Here is a 23,429-nt window from a genome sequence, read left to right on the forward strand (position 1 = left end):
TGTGTCACCAGGCATCCCTCTGTTGTGTTGACTACGGCGGGCGCTGTGGGAGTGTAGAAGCCGCAAGTGCTGAGGCGCGGTGGAGGAAAGCATGGGAGCCAAGAATCTGAGGAGCTGGTGTCTGTGTCAGATTTGTAGCTGCGGGTAAGAAACGGCTGGTGTAGCGGCGGGCCGCAGCTTGGGAGCCGACCTAGGGCCTAGGTGCACGGAGCCGGCTCCTCGGGAACCCTGAGAGCGGCCGTACCCCGCAGATAAAGGGACAAGGGCGCAGCGGCTTCTGCACTTATCCCGCCCCACGAATACTCGCTCCGCACCCGCCGGCTACCCAGGGGTAAAACGTTTGTTGGTAGCCCCTGAGACTCCCAATCAAGGATGCAAAGTAAAATGCCACCCGGGCCAGGTAAGTAATATATGTGAAGCAGCGACGGGATATAAGACTGGTGAGTAGTGGGATGTGATCCGACTGGGAGAGTGCATTTCCACCCGATCATCCCCCACCACAAAGATGAGAAAGAACAGCGCCCAAGGCCCTGAGTCTGCAACCCATACCACATTTTCTTTCATCTGCACGTTTCTATCCTCCCACCAGACCATATTCCCATTCCCATCCAGGCAGCAGTTCTTTGGAATCCTCCTGACTGAAAGGCAGTAAGTAGTCCCCACCCTGAAATCTAGAATCCAACTGTGAGTCCTGCCTAACAACCTTCCATCACCTGTAAACACAGCCCTCTCCTTCCTCAGCTTCACTATTGACCCAGGGATTAGATCATTATTTGCTAAGTAAATATGAACGTTGTCAATCCCTGGTGTATTTGTAATCTCCTTCAAAGAAAACACCTGCATGTTGATGGAAAGCAGTTTTTTTGATAGTCTCATAATAAACACAGTTCATAATTATTTATAGATTAAAATATCAACAGATTAACTTTGGGTGTATGAATCCGCAGACTGGTGTGCAGGAGAAAATTTTTACTTTTTTCCTAATTTATATTCAACGCCAAGTTCCTTTCTCATTCAACTGTTAGGAAATTCAGTCTTCATTATGTTGAGGGCCACCCTTGGAATGGTGTGATTTTACTTCTTGTTTGTTTTTGGCTGTGGTTGTTAGTTTTGTCTTTTTAAGGGTTTATTTTTATTTTTGATAATGCAATAAATACACAAGAGGTATCATAAAAATCTAAGCAAAAATATCTATAATATTCTAGAATGCCTTCATAATTCTATCTTCCACATATAACGAATGTTCTTTAAGACTTGTTTTACATATGCATTGATTTTTTTTTTTTTCTTTTTGAGACAGAGTCTCACTCTCTTGCCACGCTGGAGTGCAGTGGCGCAATCTCGGCCTACTGCAATCTTGGCTCACTGCAATCTCCACCTCCCGGGTTCAAGCAATTCTCCTGCCTCAGCCTCTCGAGTAGCTGGGATTACAGGCTTGTGCCACCACACCCAGCTAATTTTTGTATTTTTAGTAGAGACGGGGTTTCACCATGTTGTCTTCCATCTCCTGACCTCATAATCTGCCTGCCTCGGCCTCCCAAAGTGCTGGGATTAGAGGTGTGAGCCACTGCACCTGGCCTGCATTGATTTTTTTTTTTTTTTTTTTAACAAAAAGAGTATTCTGAGCATACTATTCTACAATCCGGTTTTTTACTATTTACAATCTCACCATCTTCCAATGATCATGCATAAAGACCACCCTCATTCTCTTAAATAACTGTATACTATTAGCTTATATGATATATTGGTCAAGGTTCTTAGTTATGGATAACATAATCTCCTCTGGTTAGTTGAGGCAAAAAGGAATTTATTAAGGAGTATATATATGTTCACTTGGAAGAACTTAAGAAATCATTTTCAAAATAAGCTTCCACAAAAATTTTACCACAGACGAGGACTGACAAGGGAGCCACTGCCTCTGCCATCATCAGAAAATTGCAACAGAGCTGTAGACTCCAGAATCACTGGTCTCTTCCAAGGTCCAGAAGCTGCCAAGTTAGGAAACCAGCTTGCAAATCAAGATGCCACCTAACAACTTCTAGCTCCAATCTGTTGTTGCCTCTATTACATTCCGTGCAAGCAAAATAAGTGTTGTGCCTTGACTCTCTCCTTATGTAGCTCTGTTCTGAATCAAAGTATCATGTGAATACACGTAGTAGGTGAAACCTAAATTGTATGTGTAACCTTTCTGCAAGAGCATGGGAAATTCCCTATTAGCTTTTCAGCTTCTATAGTGTAACAAGACACTGAATTGTTATGACACTTAATTGCTGTGCTTCCACCACATAGGGATAGACCATTATTTATTGATTGTTTTTGTAAACACCATTACAGAGGAAACAGTTTTTGAGGTTTTGTTTTTGCTTTTGTTTTTTTGAGACGGAGTCTTGTTCTGTCACCCAGGCTGGAGTGCAGTGGCAGGATCTTGGCTCACTGCGAGCTCTGCCTCCCAGGTTCACGCCATTTCCCTGCCTCAGCCTCCTGAGTTGCTGGGACTACAGGGTACCCACCACCATGCCCGGCTAATTTTTTTGCATTTTTAGTAGAGACAGGGTTTCACCGTGTTAGTCAGGATGGTCTCGATCTCCTGACTTTGTGATCCACCTGCCTCAGCCTCCCAAAGTGCTGAGATTACAGGCATGAGCCATTGCGCCCGGTCCAGTTTTTGGTTTTTTAGTAAAGCTCTAGAATTTAGAAATTGTGAGTTTATTAGAGGTCTCTGATTAAAATGCAGCTATAACACAAAATGTTTTTTAAGGTTAATCTTTCAGTTTATTTTTTGCACAGGCGACATCATTGTCCACGTGGAACCACGAGGATTTATGAAAATTCTGGGGTGTTTTGCCCTACAACTGAATATTTGGAAAAATATCCTATGTATGACAATGTTCTTCCACCTCAGAGTCTTAAACCCAAGCAAGAAATTCGAGCATGCCGTGGTAAAATGGAAGGAATAACTACATTTAAGTAAATATTTAGTAACTGTTTGCTTTACTTATTTTTCTCTCAACTCTTCCGGTGTCAATAAAGTTTTCTAGCTATTTAAATTGAACTGTTTAGTTGATTTAAGTTGAACCAATCTAATAGTCAAGAGACTAGTTAAGTCACAACTTGAAAAAAAAAACAGAAAAATGAGAATAAAGTTAGGTTGACAAAGTGTGAGAAGAAAAAAGCGTTATAAAAAGTTCTATTTTTTTTAACTTCCTAAAATATCTCATATTTATCTACTTTCCACTGTCACCACCACCTAGAGCAGGGTGTCTAATCTTTTGGCTTCCCTGGGCCACATTGGAAGAAGATTGTCTTGGGCCACACATAAAATACAGTAACACCAACCATAGCTGATGAGCTAAACAAACAAACAAAAAAAATCACAAAAAATCTCATAATGTTTTAAGAAAGTTTACGAATTTGTGTTGGGCCTCATTCAAAGCCGTCCTGGGCCGCATGCAGCCCATAGGCCGCAGGTTGGACAAGCCTGACCTAGAGGAATGCAGTCTCTTTCTAAGTATAATATCTGAATCTACTCTAGTTTTTGCAGTTTGATCTGTTTTCAATACTTCAGCCTGCCCAAATAATTTTAAAATGCAAACCAAACCCTATCACTTCTCTGCTTAAGATACTCTTAAACTTTCCCATTATGTTTAAACCAGAATCCTTACCAAAATCATGTAGAGGCATGGTTTGCTCACTATTTACTTCTCTAATTCATTTTCACTGTAGCGTCCTTTTCACTCTTTTATGCTCCATTCCATGGACCATTTTTCATTTCCTTGAAAGTGCCAGGTTTCCCTTGTCTCAGAGTCTTCCAAGATACTATTTTCCCTACCTGCAATTTGCCTTCCCTCTCCTAGCTAATGCTCATTCAATCTGTAGATCTCAACTAAATTACCACTTGAAAAAGGCTTCTCTGACACTTCATCCAGTTTTCACATTAGGTAAAATTCTTCTATGTAAACTCCCAAAGCACCTTCCTGTTATTTATCATTAGATTAGTTTCAGTGTTTCATGAAAGCAGAAACTAAGTCTATTGTTATCTCAGCATTCTACTTTTAGAAAACGAATACAATGCCTACTAGCACATAGTAGGTACCCAATATTTGTTCAGTGAGTGATGAACAAAAATCCTCTTGTCTATACTTTTCATTTGGACTGACCTTTTTTGATCTCTCTGTATTTTTGTCAGTTAGGTGGATTAAGTATTATATTTACTCATTATTTTATTTACACTGTTAATGTGTATACTATATTCAAGGTACAATCTTGGTTTTAAGTATAAAAATGTCAATAAGTTTGTGAACCCCAAATATCTGTGATAGGTCTCAGTTAATTTAGAAAGTTTATATTGCCAAGGTTGAGGGCACGTGCTGGTGACACAGCCTCAGGATGTCCCAATAATATGTGCCCAAGGTGGTCAGAGCACAGTTTGGTTTTATACATTTTAGGGAGACACACATCAGTCAACATATATGTAAGATGAATATTGGTTCGTTCTGGAAAGGCGGGACAACTCGAAGCTGGGAGGGAGCTTGCAGGTCATAGGTAGATAAGAGACAAACGTTTGTATTCTTTTGAGTTTCTGATGAACCTCTCCAAAGGAAGCAATAAGATATGCATTTATCTCAGTGAGCAGAGGGGTGACTTTGAATAAAATGGGAGACAGGTTTGCCCTAAGCATTTCCCAGCTTGACTTTTCCCCTTAGCTTAGTGATTTTGGGACTCCAAGATTTATCTTCCTTTCACAAGTTGAAGTTCCTGCTTTCAAGGAACTCAGACATCATATTTCTATAATTTAGAGTTTTAAAAATGCTCTGTAATAACTTTAGATTTTGGTGTTATTTTCATTTCAGATGCAGCTCATTCTTCCATAGCAAAGGTGGAGACTTTCAAACTTTTAGTCTAATATTTATATTTTTAACATTTCAGGCATTCCTTGCAGTAATAATATTTTGGTGACTCTAGTTACTTGTGTAGGTGTATGGCTCTTCCACAGATGGAAGATTTTACTTAGTCCTCAGATTTTGGTATGCAGTAGTGCAATCTAGAAGTGTTAAAACTGCACACTCCAGAGCTCCATCTAAAAGAGCCAGTAGATAATAGAATGGGTCTCAGGAAACTGCATTTTTAACCAGCATTGCTGTTGATTCTGTTGCCACTGATTCAGTGCAGCAGGTCAGGAACTGGACTGCTCACTGAAGATGACATGGGACATAAAACAGAGGTCTTTGCTTTACTGTTGTTTATCGTCTTGTAGGAAAGTCCAGAAATAAAAATATCAGATAAATAAGTAAGATAATTATGGATTATGATAAATGAGATGAAGAAATTGAATAACTGGTTGAGATTGATTAAATGGGAATGGTTGTTCTTTTTTCTTCACTTTAATTTATTAATATTTCTTTCTTGATGCCTTAATGGTTCATATTAGAGATTTGAAATAAATTTTACAATATTTGTGTTTATTGAAACAAAGATTTTGCTTTTAACCAGTTCTAAATGTAGAAATTGAGAAAATTTAACCTGCCATATCTTTCTTTTAAAAGGCAGTTGCTTTCCAGTTCTGGATTTCCTCTGTTGACTTATTCAAGTAAACCTTAATAATTTAAAAAAAAAAAAAAAAAAAAAAAGAAATGTCCCAAAGGTCCAAATATACCAATAAAACTAAAATATTCATTTCTTAAAGTGTCATCTCTTCACTTAGTAAGACATTGGATCTTTATATTTTCACTGGGAAACTAGCAGTATTTCTAAGAGTCATAATCTAGGAGCTTGAAACTCTTGCTTGACTCTCTCATGTTGACTGTGTTGACTGGGCAGTAGAAAGTGGATTTATCTGTACAAACAAGCATTCTGTACCTTTGTATAGTACAGGACGTGACTCTGTAAAGAGGTGTCTGAACTTGTAAAAGATTTTGGATCCTTTATAGCAGTACAGTTGTAGCTCGCTTAGATGACTGCCAGAGTTGGCAGGAAGCCTGCCCTCAAGGAGTAGGATTCTAGACACATCAAATATTTCAGGATATATCAGATGAATAAGACTGCATTCACCCTGTACTACTCCTCTATAGGAAGCGGCTTTGGGTTTGGAGGTATACTTTCTAACACTTGTCTAACCAGAGAAACTGAGAGTTCTGAGCTTACTCTTTGCGTTTCCCTTCCTGATTCTCCCACTTCCTGACTGCATTTTAGCCTATCCCCCTCTAGTTTGTATTTGGGAAGAGCAAAGAACAACTCAGATGTCTTGACAAGCAGAGGTATGTGATTTCTGCTACTCTTCATTAAATAAAAAATTATTAAGCATTTATTAAGCATCAAGCACTATACTAGTCACCTGGCATACAGTGGTGACCAAAAGCAGTCATGATCTCTGTGCTGACAGATATTACAATCTATTAGAAATGGCAATCAAAACATTACTCAAAATAACTCTAAAATTGCAACAGTGATAAAATCTATGACGGACAGGCACAGATACCTTGACAAGCAGAAAAAGAGTTTGACTTTATCAGGGGAATGAGAAAAATGAGTCAAAACCTGAAGGATATTAAATTAACTAGATTAAGGGGGGGAAGGAAATGCATTCCAAGTAGAGAGAGAGAGAGTAGCTTGTAGCAGGAAGGAGCATGGAAAGGAGAAAATTCTCAAAGAAGGCCAGGTGGAGCAGAGAAAGCAAGAGGAAGCACAGTGAGAGTTGAGGCTAGTGAAGAAGGCCAGGCAGAGCCTTTAAACCATGTTCAGTGTGGTCTATGTCCTTACAGTAATAAGAAGCCATGAAGGTTTTTCTGTTTTATTTTTTTGGTGGAGAGTGGAGGGCGGACTTGGGGAGGAAGAAAGGTAAGGAAGAGGCTAGGGAGATGAGGGCAAGAATGACTTGATCAGATTTACATGGGAAAGAATTACTTCAGGTGCCATGTGGAGAAAAGATTGGAGGGAGAACTAGAGTAGATGTGGGTAAATGAGTTTTGAAAGTTATTAAAGTGATTCAAATGAGCCGTTGCAAAAACTTTGCATATTATGGTGGTGGCAGATGTGGAGAAAAGTGGTTAGATTTGAGAGAGATTGATGAGGCAAAATTGACAGTAGTTGATGATGGACTAGATAGGGGAGAGAATTGAGGTATAAAGGGTGAGTCCTAGATTTCTGACTATGCATCTGAAACGATGGTGATAGTGTTCACTTAAATAGAGAACACACAAAAAGGACCACATTTATTGAGGGGAAATAGCGAGTTGATTTGGGACATACTAAGTTGAGTTGCCATTGAATAATCCAAGAGACCATCGTAGATACTGGTATGAAGCTCAGAGAAGAGGTCTAAGCTGAGATGTAAATTTGAGGGTTATTTCGATCTAGGTAGTGATCTAAGCTGTGGGAGTAGAAGAGTTATCCTCAGGAGTGAACAGTGGATGAGAAGAAGAATGTGTAGGTAGGTCCAAGTCTTGAGAAATGCTAACGTGTATTTAATGACCAGGTAGAGGTAGATGAACCTGCATAGGAGACTGGAAAGAAATAATCAGGAAGTCAGGAAGAGAAAGTTTCCTAGAAACAGACAGTGTTGACAATAATGTCAGTCACTATTGGAGAGGTCAAGTAAGATGAGGACTAAAAATGTTCGATGAATTTAGTCACATGGAAGACATTGTGAACCTTAGAGCTGTATTAGGGAAGTGGCAGTGCTGGAAACCAGATTGAAATGGATTGGAGCGGGTGAGAAAGCAGTTAATTAGTCTAAGAAGTTATGTTGTGAATAGAAGAATTCAGTGAGGGTTTTGGGTTTCTTTGGGGAACTTACAGACATACGCAGCAAATATTGGTTAATACAAGATAGTTTAATCACAAAATGAGTCGTGTGTCAATAGAGTCCAGAAGAAAAAAGCAATCTGTGAAGTCTTGAGGTAGTAATAGTAGTGGCTACCATATTGATCTTACTTTGTACCAAGCAGTCTTCAAAGCACGTGTGTAGATCCTTAAAACAACTCTGTGAGATAGAAGATATTATTGTTCCATTTTGTATATAAAGAAACTGGGGCATAAACAGGTTAATGAAGTTATCCAAGGTCCTGCAGCTAGTAAATGACAGAGCCAGGATTTGGACCTAGGCGGTCTGATCAGTCTAAGTTTGTGGTCTCCATTCCTCAGTTTTTACCTCAGTGTCTCAGTACTGCCTCTGTCACATAATGTTATATAGTGCCCAGGCTGGCTGCATTACCTTCTGGCATCCATCCATGACAAGGACTTCTGGGAGATCCAAAGATGAGGAACACTTACATCTATAATCTGAATGTGATTTATGTCTAAAGACCAGAGTTACTAATCATTTAACAATAAGCGAGAAAATAGCATGAATTCAAAAAGAAGAAAGTATGCCAAAATAGTTTGCTAGAGACTTTAAGTAAGATGAATAAGGACTTGGACAAAGTGGACTCGGGGGAATATATTTTTTAAACTTTTCAGATTTAGTAAATTTTACCTGAAATTTCCTTCCAGGTTAGAAAAAAAATCAATTACTTGAGGATATTATTTACTGAAGATCCAATTAACTGAGATCTATTGTAATGATGTTTTAAAAACGAGGATTTTTGATATATTTACTTTTCTCAAGATATTTAGCCACTGGATAGGACCTTATAAGAAATTCAGTTACTTCTTTCAAGTAGTTTATCAACTATTACCATTTTAATATCTTCTCAGACTTTTCCAGTAAAAAAAAAAAAAGCCTTGACATTTTCCATACTTCATTGAAATAATTAGAAATAAAAGAGCTTGTGAGGCTATGTTTCAAATTTATATATTTCAGGTCGGATTATTGTCCTTATGAAATAGTTAAACAGCCTCGCCATGTGCCAGAAGAATATAAACCAAAACAAGGGAAGATTGATCTTGGTACTACCTACAAACGGGATTTTAATTGGTACAAAGTGCAGCCTGTGGCGATAGTCCGGCCTTTGGAGAGACAAGTTAAAAAAGGAACGTTGGACACTGTCCCAACCTATAAAGGTAACTTGCCATTTCATAGATGAAGGAGCCAAAAAACTGAAACTCACTTCCAGCTTTAACATCTAATATCAAATTATAACTTTGGTGTGCTGCCAAACTTAGCCTCCATGGCTTAGGAAAGGATATTTCTCTCTTTGGCAAAATAGTATTGCATAGTAACAAAAGAAAATAGGCCATTTGTCTGATTGAGAGGTAAAAGACCCACATTCCCATCCAAATTCATCTACTTTATTAGTTTTCTGTCTCAAAACATGAAAAACAAAGGATGCCATTAAACAAGCATTATGTCACATTTGTCACTTCATGTCACATTTAGTTGGCATTGTTCTTGTCTTCCCATCCTAGAAAAAGTTGAAACTCTACCAAGAGTATTGTGATCTTTGAGGTCAAATAAATAGCAATGCTTTTCTCCATTCAAGTCCTGAACCAAACTATAAAGCAAAACAGTTGCCAGATGGAGAAGCAAAATACTGCTTTTACACTGATAAAGGACAAAGTAGAGAATGAACCTTTCATCTGTAAGCAGGCGATTCCTGACACTGCACCTCAGAATTAGATAAGCTTATCTACCCCATGATAGACAGTGCTAGACTACCACATAGGAGTCCTGTTCCTCTAAGAATTCCGGGATGGTGGAAGGATGAGAATACTTTCCCTTTGCAGGCAACTGACTTAGAGGAGTACAAGTTGGGCCATGTATGTTTTTCTTTCCAAAAACCTGTTTTTTGTTGTTGTTGTTTTTGGTGTTTTTTGCAACAGAGTCTCGTTCTGTCACCCAGGCTGGAGTGCAGTGGTGTGATCTTGGCCCACTGCAACCTCCACCTCCTGGGTTAAAGCAATTCTCCCACCTCAGCCTCCAAAGTAGCTGGGATTACAGGTGCACATCACCACGCCCAGCTAATTTTTTGCGTTTTTAGTAAAGATGGGGTTTCACCGTGTTGGCCAGGCTGGTCACGAACTCCTGACCTCAAGTGATCCACACACCTCAGCCTCCCAAAGTGCTAAGATCAAAGGCATGAGCCACGCGTGGCCCAAAAACCTGATTTTAAAATACTCTAGTACTTTTGAGGAATGGGGTCTTTGTTTTTTAAACATAGGTTTTTTTTTTTTTTTTTTTTCAAGATGGAGTCCCACTCTGTTGCCCAGGCTGGAGTACAGTGGCGCAGTCTTGGCTCACTGCAACCTCTGTCTCCTGGGTTGAAGCAAGTCTCCTGCCTCAGCCTCCTGAGTAGGTGGGATTACAGGCACCCGCCACCATGCCTGGCTAATTTTTGTACTTTTAGTAGAGATGGGGTTTCACCATGTTGGCCAGGCTGGTCTTGAACTCCTGACCTCAAGTGATGCACCCACCTCAGCCTCTCAAAGTGCTGGGATTACAGGTGTGAGCCACTGCACCTGGCCTAAAAATAGGCTATTTTAGGCCTATTTTGATTTTGATATATGATAATAGATATTACTTTTATATATTTTTATTAATAATGTAATTACATATATAGGATTACATTATTTCCATTGGTTATGTAAAATAGCTGAATGGATATGTCCTAATATAAAACACTTTTGTAAGAGTGACCATCAATAATCAAAGTAATGATTCATACTTTATTTAGGTAATAGTTAAATGCCTATTTTATCTTTAAATTTCACGCCTACCCATTCAACGAGTAAGTAAAGTGCAGGATATCAATATACTTTCATCTATCAGCCTACCCATTAGGGAGGTCAAGAAAATGTTTTTTCTGTTCTTTAAATCTTTGAGCACATAACATACTACACAAAGAACAAATTGCGAAGACTATGTGAATGGTGAAGAAGTGTATTATAATTAAATGTAGCATAGAGTAATTGCTGATATATAGATTGATATGCGCAGGAGAAAATATACCATGCCAAATTTGGCATAAATAATAATTGATGAAAATGAATTTGTTCTTTTTTTGATTGTTTTTTGAGATTGAGTCTTGCTCTGTCACCCAGGCTAGAGTGTAGTGGTACCATCTCAGCTCACTGCAACCTCCGCCTCCTGGGTTCAACTAATTCTCCTGCCTCAGCCTCCTGAGTAGCTAGGATTACAGGTGCGCGCCACACGCCTGGCTAATTTTTGTATTTTTAGTAGAGACAGGGTTTCACCATGTTGGTCAGGCTGGTCTCGAACTCCTGACCTTGTGATTCGCCTACCTTGGCCTCCCAAAGTGCTGGGATTACAGGCATGAGCCACTGTATTTGGTCTCTTATACAATCACAGTAAGATTTTCTTTTTTCTACAAGATCCATAAGAAAAATACCAGTAATACCGTTGTCCCCTGATGCTGGGAACATGTACACACAATACACGCACACACTTATACCAACACTACTAGCTTTCCATGACCTGGGTTTCCTGTAGATTCTGATACTTCCACTCCGATGGTTATAGTTCAAGGATAAGGAATTTTGAGTTCCTCTAGCATTCTCACTACTGATCTTTCTTAGTCAGCAAAGGTGATATTTTGTATTTCAGATTTTCAGGCATGAGACAACAAAAACACTAAGAGCCAAGGTTGTACTTCCACACTCTGTATGATTGTGCTGCAGGTTTTGTAGATAACCTATTTAAAAACAATTCTACAGCTGAAGAGAAGTCACAATGGGAAGATACTCTCACTGTCCTCCTTTGGGAGGCCAACACGGGTGAATCACAAGATCAGGAGTTTGAGACCAGCCTGGCCAACATGGCGAAACCCCATCTCTACTAAAAATACAAAAATTAACTGGGCATGATGGTGGGTGCCTGTAATCCCAGCTACTCAGGAGGCTGAGGCAGGAGAATCTCTTGAACCCGGGAGGTGGAGTTGCAGTGAGCCAAGATTGCACCACTGCACTCCAGCCTGGGCAACAGTGCATGACTCTGTCTCAAAAAAAAAAAAAAAGTATTTGAAATAAATAAAAATAGAGACACAAGATACCAAAACTTCTGGGATGTGGCAAAAGCAGGGTTAAGAGGAAAGTTTATAATGCTAAATGCCTACATCAAAAAGATAGAAATATCTCAAATTAACAACCTAACCTTGCAACCAAAAGTACTAGCAAAATAAGAACAAACTAAACCCAAAGCTAGCAGAAGAAATAATTAAAATCAGAGCAGAACTGAATGAAATTGAGACCCTCAAAACCATGCAAAGGATCAATGAAGCAAAAAGTACATTTTTTGGAAAGATAAGATTGATAGACCACTAGCTAGATTAACAAAGAAAGACATCCAAATAAGCACAATAAAAAATTACAGAAGTGACATCAGAATTGATCCCACAGAAATACGAAAGATCCTCAGAGAATATTATGAACTTCTCTATGTACACAAATTAGAAAGTCTAGAGGAAATGGATAAATTCGGAAACACAAATTCTCAAGATTGAACCAGGAAGAAACAGAAATCCTGAACAGATCAATAACAAGTAAGGAAATTGAATCAGTAGTAAGAAACCTATCAACCAAAAAAAAAAAAAAAATGCCCTGGACCAAATGGGTTCACAGCTGAATCCTACCAGACACAGAAAGAACAGCTGATACCAATCCTAGTGAAAGTATTCCAAAAAGTTGAGGAAGAAGGACTCCTCCCTGACTCATTCTATGAAACTAGTATGATCCTGATGACCAAAATCTGACAAAAACACAAAAAGAAAAAGAAAGCTACAGACCATTGTCCCTGAACACAGATGCAAAAATCCTCAAAAAATACTAGCACACCAAATCCAGCAGCACATCAAAAAGTTAATTCACCACAGTCAAGTGGGTTTTGTTCCTGGTGTGCAAGGATGGTCCAACATATGCAAATCAATACATGTGATTCACCACATAAACAGTTAAAAACAAAAATCATATGATCATCTCAGTAGATACAGAAAAAGCATTTGATAAAATCCAACATCCCGTCATGATAAAAACTCTCAACAACTAGGCACTGAAGGAACATAACTCAATAAGAGCCATCTATGACAAACCCACAGCCAACATCGTACTGAATGGACAAAAAACTGGAAGCATTCCCTTTGAGAACTGGAACAAGACAAGGATGCCCACTCTTATCACTCATATTTAACATAGTATTGGAAGTGCTAGCCAGAGCAATCAAGCAAGAGAAAGAAAAGGCATCCAAATAGGAAAAGAGGAAGTCGAATTATGTCTCTTTGCTGACAATGTAATTTATACCTGGGAAACCCTAAAGATTCTGCCAAAAGACTCCTGGACCTAATAAATGACTTCAGCACAGTCTCAGCATACAAAATCAATGCACAAAAATCAGTAGCATTTCTATACACCAATAATCTTCAAGCTGAGAATCAAATCAAGAACGCAATCCCATTTACAATAGCCACACACACTCACAGTACCTGGGCATACATCTAACGAAGGAGGTGAAAGGTCTCTACATGGAGAAGGAAACCATAGACTACACAAATGGAAAAGCATTCTATGATCATGGATAGGAAGATTCAATATCATTAAAATGTCATACTACACAAAGCAATCTGCACATTACCAATATCATTTTTTTGCAGAATTAGAGAAAAACTATTCTAAAATTTATATGGAACCCAAAAGAGCCTGAATAGCCAAGGCAATCCTAAACAAAAAGAATGAAGCCAGAGACATTACATCTCCTGACTTCAAACTATACTACAAAGCTACAGTAACCAAAACAGCATGGTACTGGTACAAAAATATACACATAGACCAATGGAACAGAATGGAGACCCCTGAAATTAAGCCAGACACCTAGAACCACCTGATTGTCAACAAAATTGGCAAAAATAAACAGTGGGGAAATTGTTTATCCCTATTCCATAAATGATGCTGGAAAAACTGGCTAACCATATGCAGAAGGATGAAACCATATGCAGAAGGTGTGAGAGGATCTAGAATTTTAAAGCCAGCAAATCTGAGAATTGTATATCTAGTAAAAATAGCCTTTAAAAATTAAAGCAAATTAAAAATGTTTTCAGACAAAAAAAGAAAAAGCCGAGATACCTTCTACAAAAAGCATTAAAGGAAATTCTTCAGTTAAATGGAAACTTATTCCAGATAGAAGCATGAAATGCAGGAAGGGATGAAGCACACAGAAAGGGTACATATGTGGGTAAATATAAAAGAATATTGACAACTTAAAGTCAAAATTACTATAGTATGTTTTTGCACAAATAGAAAAGTAAATTACGTTAGAACAGTAGTACAAAAGGCAAGAGGATTTAAATAGAATTAAATTGCTTACAGGTTCTTTGGTGCTAGAAGTGGTAAAAATATCCATTTAAGTCTGAGCCAGAAAAATCTCATAATAAGTCAAAAATTCATTTTTATTTTTAAAATATAGAAAGTTAAAGTAGTAAAGTGGAATAATACAAATGCCATTTATTAATACAAAAGAAGGCAAGAAATAAGGGGTATGGGAACAAAGAAAGGAAAAATTAAAAGCAAATGGCAATACAGTCAACTTAAGCCCAGCTAGATCATTATGTTAAGTGTAAATGAACAAAATATTGTGATTAAAATTCAAAGATTGATTTTTCACACATTAAAAAGATATTATTTTTAAAAATATGCCAATAATTTACAACATACATAAAATGGATAAATTGTTTGAAAAATACAATTTGCCAAAAGTAACTCAAGAAGAAATAAAAAGTCAAAATAGCCCTATATCTATAAAGGAAATTGAATTTGTAGAATTGAAGGTGTAATTTTAAACCTCACCATAAAGAAATCCAGAATATTCAGATTCTCTGTAGGATGCAGAAGGCCAGAAAGATTATGTTCCCAGCATAACAATAAGAAAAAGCCAGATAATCTACAAAATCATAAATGTTTATGAATCCTTTAGAAAGCTGAGATCACAGGTTAACCCATTAGCCTGACATTTGAGGAGAAACAACTTCCACCCAGTTGAAACAGGAGGCAAGCAGTGTTTCACCCAAAGCAGGGCATGGAATGAAGACTAGCTGTTACACAAGTGAATAAAATAATTCATTACATCTTTAATTGCTGGAGACTTGAGTATTAGCTACTGCGAGAGTATAGAAGCTCTGAGAACTTCAGACACTAAAGGGAGAGTTCAAAACTACTCATAGACTCTTCCCTATGGATGTTCACTGTGTGATCATCAGAAAGATTGGGAGAAAGGCTGGAGACCACAGAAAGTTTCCGTCGTAGTGCGGGCATGGAGAGAAAAATGGTGGCTGTTGCAAAAGAAAAAAAAAAGCAGGAAGCTCCATTTGAATGCCTCTAACCTACAGAGCAAAAGCATTAATCCACTGCAGGAAAGGCACCACTCTGACAACCCCAAGAAATAGGTGAGGATGTATTTCAACTTGATGAAAGATAAAGGAAAAACAACAAGAAGAAGCAAAATAAAACCAAACCTTGAACATGAAGAAAGAACAGGAAACTGTCTTGGGACCAACAATTAGAGACCTACTACATCAAGTGAAGGGGCAGGTGCACTGAGAGAGCCCTGCTTCTGAGGCCCATGGGCACAGGGCCTGCCTAAGATTGAAGCTGGACTGGGACAACAGAGAAACCACCACACACCCACCTTCCATTTCCCAAACACAAGATCCTAAGCTTCAAATATACAAAGCAGCAAAAACTTATAGTACTAACATAAGAAATGTAAAAATATGCATTTGTAGTTGGAGACTTCAACACTGTCTCTAAGTAATCTATAGAACATAGACAGGAAATGAATAAGGATATAAAGACCTGAACAACGCTATCAACAATGTCCAAATTGACATTTGTAAAGCACTTCTGCCAACAATAATAGAATATATATTCTTTTCAAGTGCACATGAAAGCTTCATCCAGATAAACTATATTCAGAGTCATAAAACAAACCTTAACAAATATGAAAGACTTGCAATCATGCATTGTGTGTTTTTGATCATAATAGAATTAAATTAGACATCAATAATAGAAAAAAATGTGGAAATTCCCAAACATTTGGAAATTAAACAGCAAAATCCTCCATAATTAATGGCTTTAAGCAAAAGTAACAAAAGAGAAAATATTTTGAATTTAATGAAAATGAAAATATAGTACATCAAAATCTGAGAGATGCATCTAAAGCAATGCTTTGAGGAAAATTTATAGCATTTAAGGTTCATATTAGAAAAGAAAGTCTTAAATCAATAGTCTAAACCTTCATTGCATGAAACTAGAAAAATAAGAGCAAATTAAATCCAAAGCCAAGTAGAAGGAAATAAATGAGGATAACAGCAGCAATCAATAAATTTGAAAACAGAAAAATAATAGAGAAAAACCAAAAATTAGTTCTATTAAAAGATAATAAAGTTAATAAATGAAAAGAGAGAAGACACCAATTACAAATATCAAGAATGAAAGAGAATAGCACTACACACCTTATAGACGTTTATTTTACATTGTGGCCTCTTCTTTTTTCTTTTTCTTATTTTTGACAATTTTATCAGGTTGCCATTCATTCCATATTTGCTTCAAGAAGGAAGACATTAATATTTAGAAGGTAATATCAACAGTACTTGAAAACCACTTGGAAAGGAGAGAAGGAAATGAGGAAGAGAAAGTCAATTAAACAGAACCTTAGCCTGAGATGCCAAATTCATAATAGAAACTTTGTTGATATGTTATTTTCTGGGGAACGTGAGTCTGAGTGAGATAATTAATTGGGGCATGCTAAGTTTTCATTTATCTGAGGGACATCCAAATAAAGATGTCTAGCAGGCGGATAAATATGTGGGTTGGTGTCCAAAGGGAGGTCTGAAGTAGGGATTCAAGTTTGGGAGTCACCATCTTACAGGTAGTATTAAAATCATGGGAGTAGATTGGTGATACGTAGATTGAAAAAGCTGAGGCCGAGGATGATGTCCCCTGACTTTCTAAAAGTAGTTTCCAATTCCTTGGTACCACAAGACACCACAGGGAGCAGTCCCAAGTACCAGGAAAAAGAACTAGCATAAGCAACTCAAGACTTTTGTCCTCAAAGAAGAACCTAGAACAGCTCACTATATTAAAATGGGGTTGGAGCTGTGTATACAAATAGTGGGCAAGTGCATGCAGGCACTTCTTGGACTTAAATCTGTTCAGAAGAGAATAAACTTTCTAACCAGATTTTAGTGGCTAGACATAAAAAGTGGGCTGAGGAAACATCTAACAAGGGCAATAGTGGAGCTGCCACATAACCAAACTGTATTGTTAGACATGGACAGCATTGTTTCTTTTCTTCTTTGTTTTTCCATAAGTATCATAAAACACTACAAACAGATGATAAAGATTATGATGTTTTAAAGACACTGCTAGAATGTTATCAAATATTCCAGAACAGATAATAAATATTCCAGGCATATGAGCATAGGCATATTTATAGGGAGAAAATCAATTTTCTGCAATTATGTAGAACTTACATTCATACTATTGTATGCTATCACATCCATCTCTCAGTGTCCAAATTCTTGCTTCCATTTTGAAAACCAAAGCTGGTTTGTTGAGGGAGAAATACTCTCTTCTGTTTCCTCTCTGATAATGAAAATCTTTTTTCTCTTTTGTGGTAGCAAGAATTCTCCTATATGATTGTGTGGAATTATAAGCCTTCAATAACATCTGTGATTCCTTTTAGCTAGTGAAAAATAGTGTTATACTTTTATACTGTAGTTTGCAAAGAAGAGAGATTCCCTCGTGGCACCTCAATAAAAAAAAAAGACTCTGGTAAAGCTTCATGTGAACTGAAAATGGAAAGCTATCAGGTGCCCAGGGAGCTTGAAGGAAGAGCTTTTCCCTTCATCTCTGCAATGAGCTACATGATTTCTCTCACAGCATCTTCACTTCCCTTCACTCATCTGCTCTGATTGCCACTTTACTCACTGGCCACCTCTGCCTAGTTATCATTTGTTTCTTTACAGGTCTGTTTTGAATGTAACTTCAGCTTTCCATAGCTCTTCAGCTCTACCTCCTGGCATCCTTTTCAATTCTCCCATTTCTGTGTCACTCATTATTTTCAATTTTAGGTTTACAAGAATAACAATGCTTGATCTAGCTCATCTTTTCTGTCAGTTTGTCTTAAAGGTCTCTGCTAGCCTAAAGGTCACGTATTCTTGAGTCAGGTAGACTCTCTCATCCAGACATCAGTAACGTAATCATTTAGTCCAAAACTTGGCCATTTTGGCAGAAATGGATAAGCATTTTTTCTCTTCAAAGAAGATATCCACATAATAAGTTTTCAAGGTTTGACCTTTCCTGTAAATATTGCATAGACTTTAGTCCAGATTTTAGTACGTTATCTTGTGTAATAAATTTCTATCTTTTATAAATTAACTTTTGGTATTTAGAAATATGTATTTTGGGGTGAAGTCAATTCTATGGTATTTCCTATCCTACTATCTTCCTCATGGAGAAATAGAAAACACAAATAATCCTTAGTTGAAATACAAACATTTCAGTTTTAGTGAAGTGTACCATTACCAACTTGTAATGGTGTTACAAGTCATCATTCTGTATACACCAGAGTGACCCAAAATGCTCCACAGTCTAGGTAAACTGCAGGAAGTAGGCTTAAGGTTATTTAACTTCCAAACCCCAGGTCTCTGCTCTGATGGTCACTTAAAATTCTACAATTTCAAACACTTCTGAAGGCATTCAGTTAAGGCCTCTGGCCTCTAGATGGCCCTCTATCTTTTGGGAATGCCTTAAAGTCCATTTCATGAGGGAAAGTTGAAGCCAGTGATCTTTCTGGGATAGCACAAGTTACCCTGTATCTTTGCTCAAGGAGTGCTTTCTGTAGGCTTCCTAGAGTATACCAGAATTAAAATTTTGTCCCCTTTGATGAGTCTCTCCAAAGCAAAGAGTAATACGTGTATTACTTTTGCCCACACATGAAGGGCACTTGATTTTATTTCAAGCCCTGGATTTTAGACGTACCTTAGCATTTTGTGAGCTGTAATTAAAATCCCAACCTCTTCCTAGGAATACAACCATAATCTCCTAAACTCTGTCCTCACCTACAACACAGTCCTTTTGGATTTCAAGAACTATCCACAATCAGGCTCAGATGTGCTTTTCCTTTGTTATGTAATCAGATGAATCTGAAAGTGGAAAGTTATATGTATTAAAGTGAGGAGATGGGTAGAGGAAGGTGGAAATGAAGAAAAAGAACACATCTGAAAGGAATCAGAGAAACTGTATTCTGATACTATTGTTTAGATTTCTAGAGGAAATGGAAAGATGTTTGGCAATGAGAGAAGTCAGTTATGATTTTTAGAAGATGGTTGTTTTCTTCAGCATTTAAAACTTTTTGCTTTGTTTTAATTTTCAAGACGATTACAGAGCTTGGGACCTTCATAAAAGTGAACTTTATAAGCCAGAACAAACTTACCACCCCCCTACTGTGAAATTTGGAAATTCAACTACATTTCAGGATGACTTTGTTCCTCAGGAGATAAAGCCTAGGCAAAGCTTTAAACCCTCCTCTGTGGTCAAGCGTTCTACAGCCCCTTTTAATGGTATTACAAGTCATCGCCTTGATTATATACCTCATCAGCTTGAACTCAAGTTTGAAAGGCCAAAAGAAGTTTACAAACCAACTGACCAACGCTTTGAGGATCTCACAACTCACCGGTATGACTTTCAGGGTCTTACTGGTGAAACTGCAAAAATCTGCAGACCTGTACACACCAGAGTGACCCAGAATGCTCGGTTTGAAGGAAGCACTGAATTCCGTGAAAGTTTTCAACCATGGGAAATCCCACCACCTGAGGTCAAGAAAGTACCAGAGTATGTGCCTCCTAAAGGGAGCATGCTGTTAAACAGCACAAGCCATCTTGACTATGTTCCGTATCAGGCCAACCGTGTTGTTCCCATCAGGCCAGTTTCTCGTAGAAGAAGTAACAGTTTTCCTTTCCAAGGAAAAAGCACCATGAAAGAAGATTTTCCAGCATGGGAAAGTTGTCGTCAAAGACTTATTAAGAAGCAGCAGCAGATTCCCAACCCATCTGGAAAATTTGATGGTTTGAGCACTTTCAGATCTCACTATGTGCCACATGAATTGATCCCAACAGAGAGTTGCAAACCTTTAAATATTGCTTTTAAGAGTTCTGTTCCATTTGATGATGTAACTATGTACTCTGTAGAGTACACACCAAAAAAACAGGAAATTTGCCCAGCTAGCTATCCCTCTCCTCCAGGTTATATTTTTGAAAATACAAATTCCCAAGGTCATAAATTCTTCTGCAAGATTACTCCCGCAGTGAAGTCCTTCTAATAACCAAAATGTGCTTAAAAGGAAGCTACTAGCAAGTTGTTGTTTTTCCAAGAGAAAACTCAATTTTTATAGTTAAAAAATTTATGATATAATAAATCATTTTTTATATTTTTAAACCAGAAAATTGGAAAATGTATTATAAGAAATCAGAATCTTAAAACCATTTTGTATTGATATTTTAAAGATTGTTCTTTAATATGCATTTCAGAAGGTTGAATAATATACATTCCCATGTGAACTATTTTAATATTCAACATACTGCTTAGTAGCTTGTCCCCAGTCTATTATCATTTGTAATTCTGTTTATAATTATGGCAATTGTATGGTTATTCACATGCCAGTTGTTATTTATCAAGCACATCAGGATTATCTAGAACAACATTGAAAATGATACATGGATTCCTCTTCCAAGGCAACAGGATTCATTTTACTCAGACTTCCGTGCGTCTACATAGCATCCACTGAGTCAAGTTTGGGTTGGTGGTATATAGACTGCTGCACTGCTCCTCACCATGTTCAAGTTAGCAAGAGGCACTGTGGTGTGGCAAGGAAAGGCTCTGTGTGCTGGGAATCAAAGAACTTGAGTTCAAGTTCTAACTAATAATTATTATTATTTTTAGAGACAGGGTCTCACTCTCACCCATGCTGGAGTCCAGTGGCATGATCACAGCTTACTGCAGCCTCAGCCTCCTGAGCTCAAGTGATCCTCCTGCCTCAGCCTCCCAAATAGCTGGGACTACAAGGGTGTGCCACCACACCTGGCTATTTTTTTAAAATATACTTTGTAGAGATAGGTTCTTGCTATATTGGTCAGGCTATTCAATATATTGTCCAGGCTGCTATTGAATCCTGCCTTGTCTTCCCAAAGCACTGGGATCACAGGCATGAGCCACTATACCCAGCCTGAGTTCAAGTTCTAATAATATAGATTTCTATTTGTACTACCTTAGACAGTGACTCATATCTCTGAGCCTCAGTGTCTTTATTTGTAAAATGATGTCTGTTCTCAGAAAGAGTTTGTTTTGAGCATCAGACTATATGGTACATTTTAATCCTTAAAGTACAAATGTAGATGGTTGTTTAAAAAAAATCGCTCAATCTCTTTTTGTACTTGTTTTCTCCTTTTCAAGTTGGGATAATTACTTACTCAGTCCTCATTTTCTGGCCTGTAGCAAGGATTGTAAAATAACCTAATTTGCTTTGAGCTTATGAGTAGTATGTACTTCTGAGAGGAGTCTTGTCCTTTAAAACTTCATGAGCACCTGAGAAATTCTTAACAGAGAATGGAAAGCTTGGAATGGGGTAAATACAGTGGTTTGAATAACAGTATTTGCAGAAAGGAAAAAGTATTATTCGCTAGGGTAGTTTTAGGAAGACTGACAGCTCTGAAGAAATCTTTAGGGTAAATGTAGGTAATTTTGCACCTAATTGCCAGGCCAAGTCACTGTTTAGAGGAAGAACCAGCAGCCCCAGCAGGGGGCATAATCACCTGGTTCACCTCTTCCAGTGTGAAGATAAGTGATAAGGAAAGGAATGATGCTAGTAAGTATAGTAGAAACACTCTATTGCATTTATAAATGCTAAAAATTTCCTAATGAATTAAACTCTTATTGGGTGGTTTCTTTTTTAAAAGAAATTAAATAATTGCATTATGGGAGAATATGATTTATTTCAGCATAAAGTGCATTTTAGTCTTTTATGGCTTCAGAATTATTTCAAAATATACTTTATTGAAAATCAACATTTGGTTATTTTAATTGTTCAAAAGTAATTTGTTCTTATTTACATTTATTAGTAAAACTATGGTGTGTGAAACTATATTTATATGCAACATTAATAAAATCAATAAAAGGAATAGATTTTCAAGAAATTATTTTTTTCCCTAATTTTTTTTGAGAGCATTTTAATAAAGTCCTGTCTAGGTTAACCTATACATAAGTAGATGTTCTTACTTTTTAAATACAAAACAATGTAATCAGAATTAAAAATAAGAGAATACTACAGCACTCTGTCATCCCGTCCCATATTCCAATGCTGGATATTCAAATCACTCTGTAATTTAATAGGGGTGGTCCCCTCCCTGGACAAAGGTCACCCTTAATAAGACATCTACTAGAGTTTCCAGAGGCAATTTGCCATGGGATAAGGATTGAAGATGAATAATGGTGTTTCCCAATAATCTAACACTCAGTATAACAGGTGTGAAAATAGAGATTGAAACAGAGAACAATGTAAGACATTCAGCCTAGGAGTTCAGGAAAGTCTGCCTTACGGAGAGGATAGACAGGTGAGCTGAATCTTGGAAGATAAGTAGGAAATTGCCAGATCAAGAAAAATGGGAAGGTGGGAACAGCATAAAAATAGGTACAGAGGGACCCTCTATCTCTGTGAAAGAGTTAAAGGGACTTCCAGGCTATGTTGGTGGAAAGCTAGCAATCCCTGAGTCATTCTCCTCTTAGGCCTCCTTGAAATACTATGCGGGAACACACACAAAAAACATTTTAACAGGGCTGGAAACTGGTAATATTACTTAGCAACCTGCCAGATTCCACTATGCCAAACTTGGATAAATCTAATGAAGAAAGGAGGAAAAATTCAGAGAGAAAAGTTGGTAGGTTTCTACCCCAGTCCCATCCCATTTCCACCCTATCTCTCTGGAAACCCTTGTTGTGTAAAATGAGACCACGGACTGAAATTAGAAATAAAGGCCTTATGATTTATAAAAACTGCACAGACAATGTAAGGAGTGAACCCTAACCTAAACTATGGACTTTGAGTGGTAATGTGTCCATGTAAGTTCCTCAACTCTAACAAATGTACCACCCTGGCTGGGGGTGTTGATAGTGGGGGAGGCTGTGCATGTGTGTGGGGAGGGGCATATGGGAACTCTATATTTTCCACTCAGTTTTGCTGTGAACTTAAAACTGCTCTAAAAAATAAAGTCTAGGCCAGGTGCTGTGGCTCACGCCTGTAATCCCAGCACTTTGGGAGGCTGAGGCGGGCAGATCATGAGGTCAGGAGATCGAGGCCATCCTGGCCAACATGGCGAAACCCCGTCTGTACTAAAAATACAAAAAAAAATTAGCCGGGCGTGGTGGCAGGCACCTGTAGTCCCAGCTACTCGGGAGGCTGAGGCAGAATGGCGTGAACCCGGGAGGCAGAGCTTGCAGTG

At 37.9% G+C, this 23,429-nt stretch overlaps 2 protein-coding genes across 8 annotated transcripts in view; one reads left to right on the forward strand and one right to left on the reverse strand.

The window, feature by feature from the left end:
* LOC100580626 (elongation factor-like GTPase 1) overlaps nucleotides 1-23,429 on the reverse strand; it is a 393,155-nt gene that overhangs the window by 136,096 nt on the left and 233,630 nt on the right. The window lies entirely within an intron of this gene.
* SAXO2 (stabilizer of axonemal microtubules 2) lies at nucleotides 4-22,127 on the forward strand. 7 transcript variants are annotated; one of them, XM_030814917.1, is made up of 5 exons: nucleotides 30-144; nucleotides 351-400; nucleotides 2,788-2,967; nucleotides 8,798-8,997; nucleotides 19,314-22,127. In XM_030814917.1, the coding sequence occupies exons 3-5, from the start codon at nucleotides 2,876-2,878 to the stop codon at nucleotides 20,255-20,257; spliced, it is 1,236 nt and encodes a 411-aa protein (XP_030670777.1). In that variant the 5' UTR covers nucleotides 30-144; nucleotides 351-400; nucleotides 2,788-2,875; the 3' UTR covers nucleotides 20,258-22,127. The 7 variants fall into 7 exon arrangements, with proteins under 7 accessions (XP_030670775.1, XP_030670778.1, XP_030670776.1 ...); XM_030814915.1 differs by lacking the exon at nucleotides 351-400 and having other exon boundaries at nucleotides 4-144; XM_030814916.1 differs by having other exon boundaries at nucleotides 22-400.

Source organism: Nomascus leucogenys, chromosome 6 (assembly GCF_006542625.1).
Source record: "Nomascus leucogenys isolate Asia chromosome 6, Asia_NLE_v1, whole genome shotgun sequence".
Lineage (NCBI taxonomy): Eukaryota > Metazoa > Chordata > Mammalia > Primates > Hylobatidae > Nomascus > Nomascus leucogenys.

Coding starts and splice junctions, on each gene's coding strand:
- SAXO2 (XM_030814915.1), top strand. CDS start 92: ATGGGAGCCAAGAATCTGAGGAGCTGGTGTCTGTGTCAGATTTGTAGC. Junction 145..2,787: donor TGTCAGATTTGTAGCTGCGG/GTAAGAAACGGC, acceptor TTTTTTGCACAG/GCGACATCATTGTCCACGTG. Junction 2,968..8,797: donor GAAGGAATAACTACATTTAA/GTAAATATTTAG, acceptor TATATATTTCAG/GTCGGATTATTGTCCTTATG.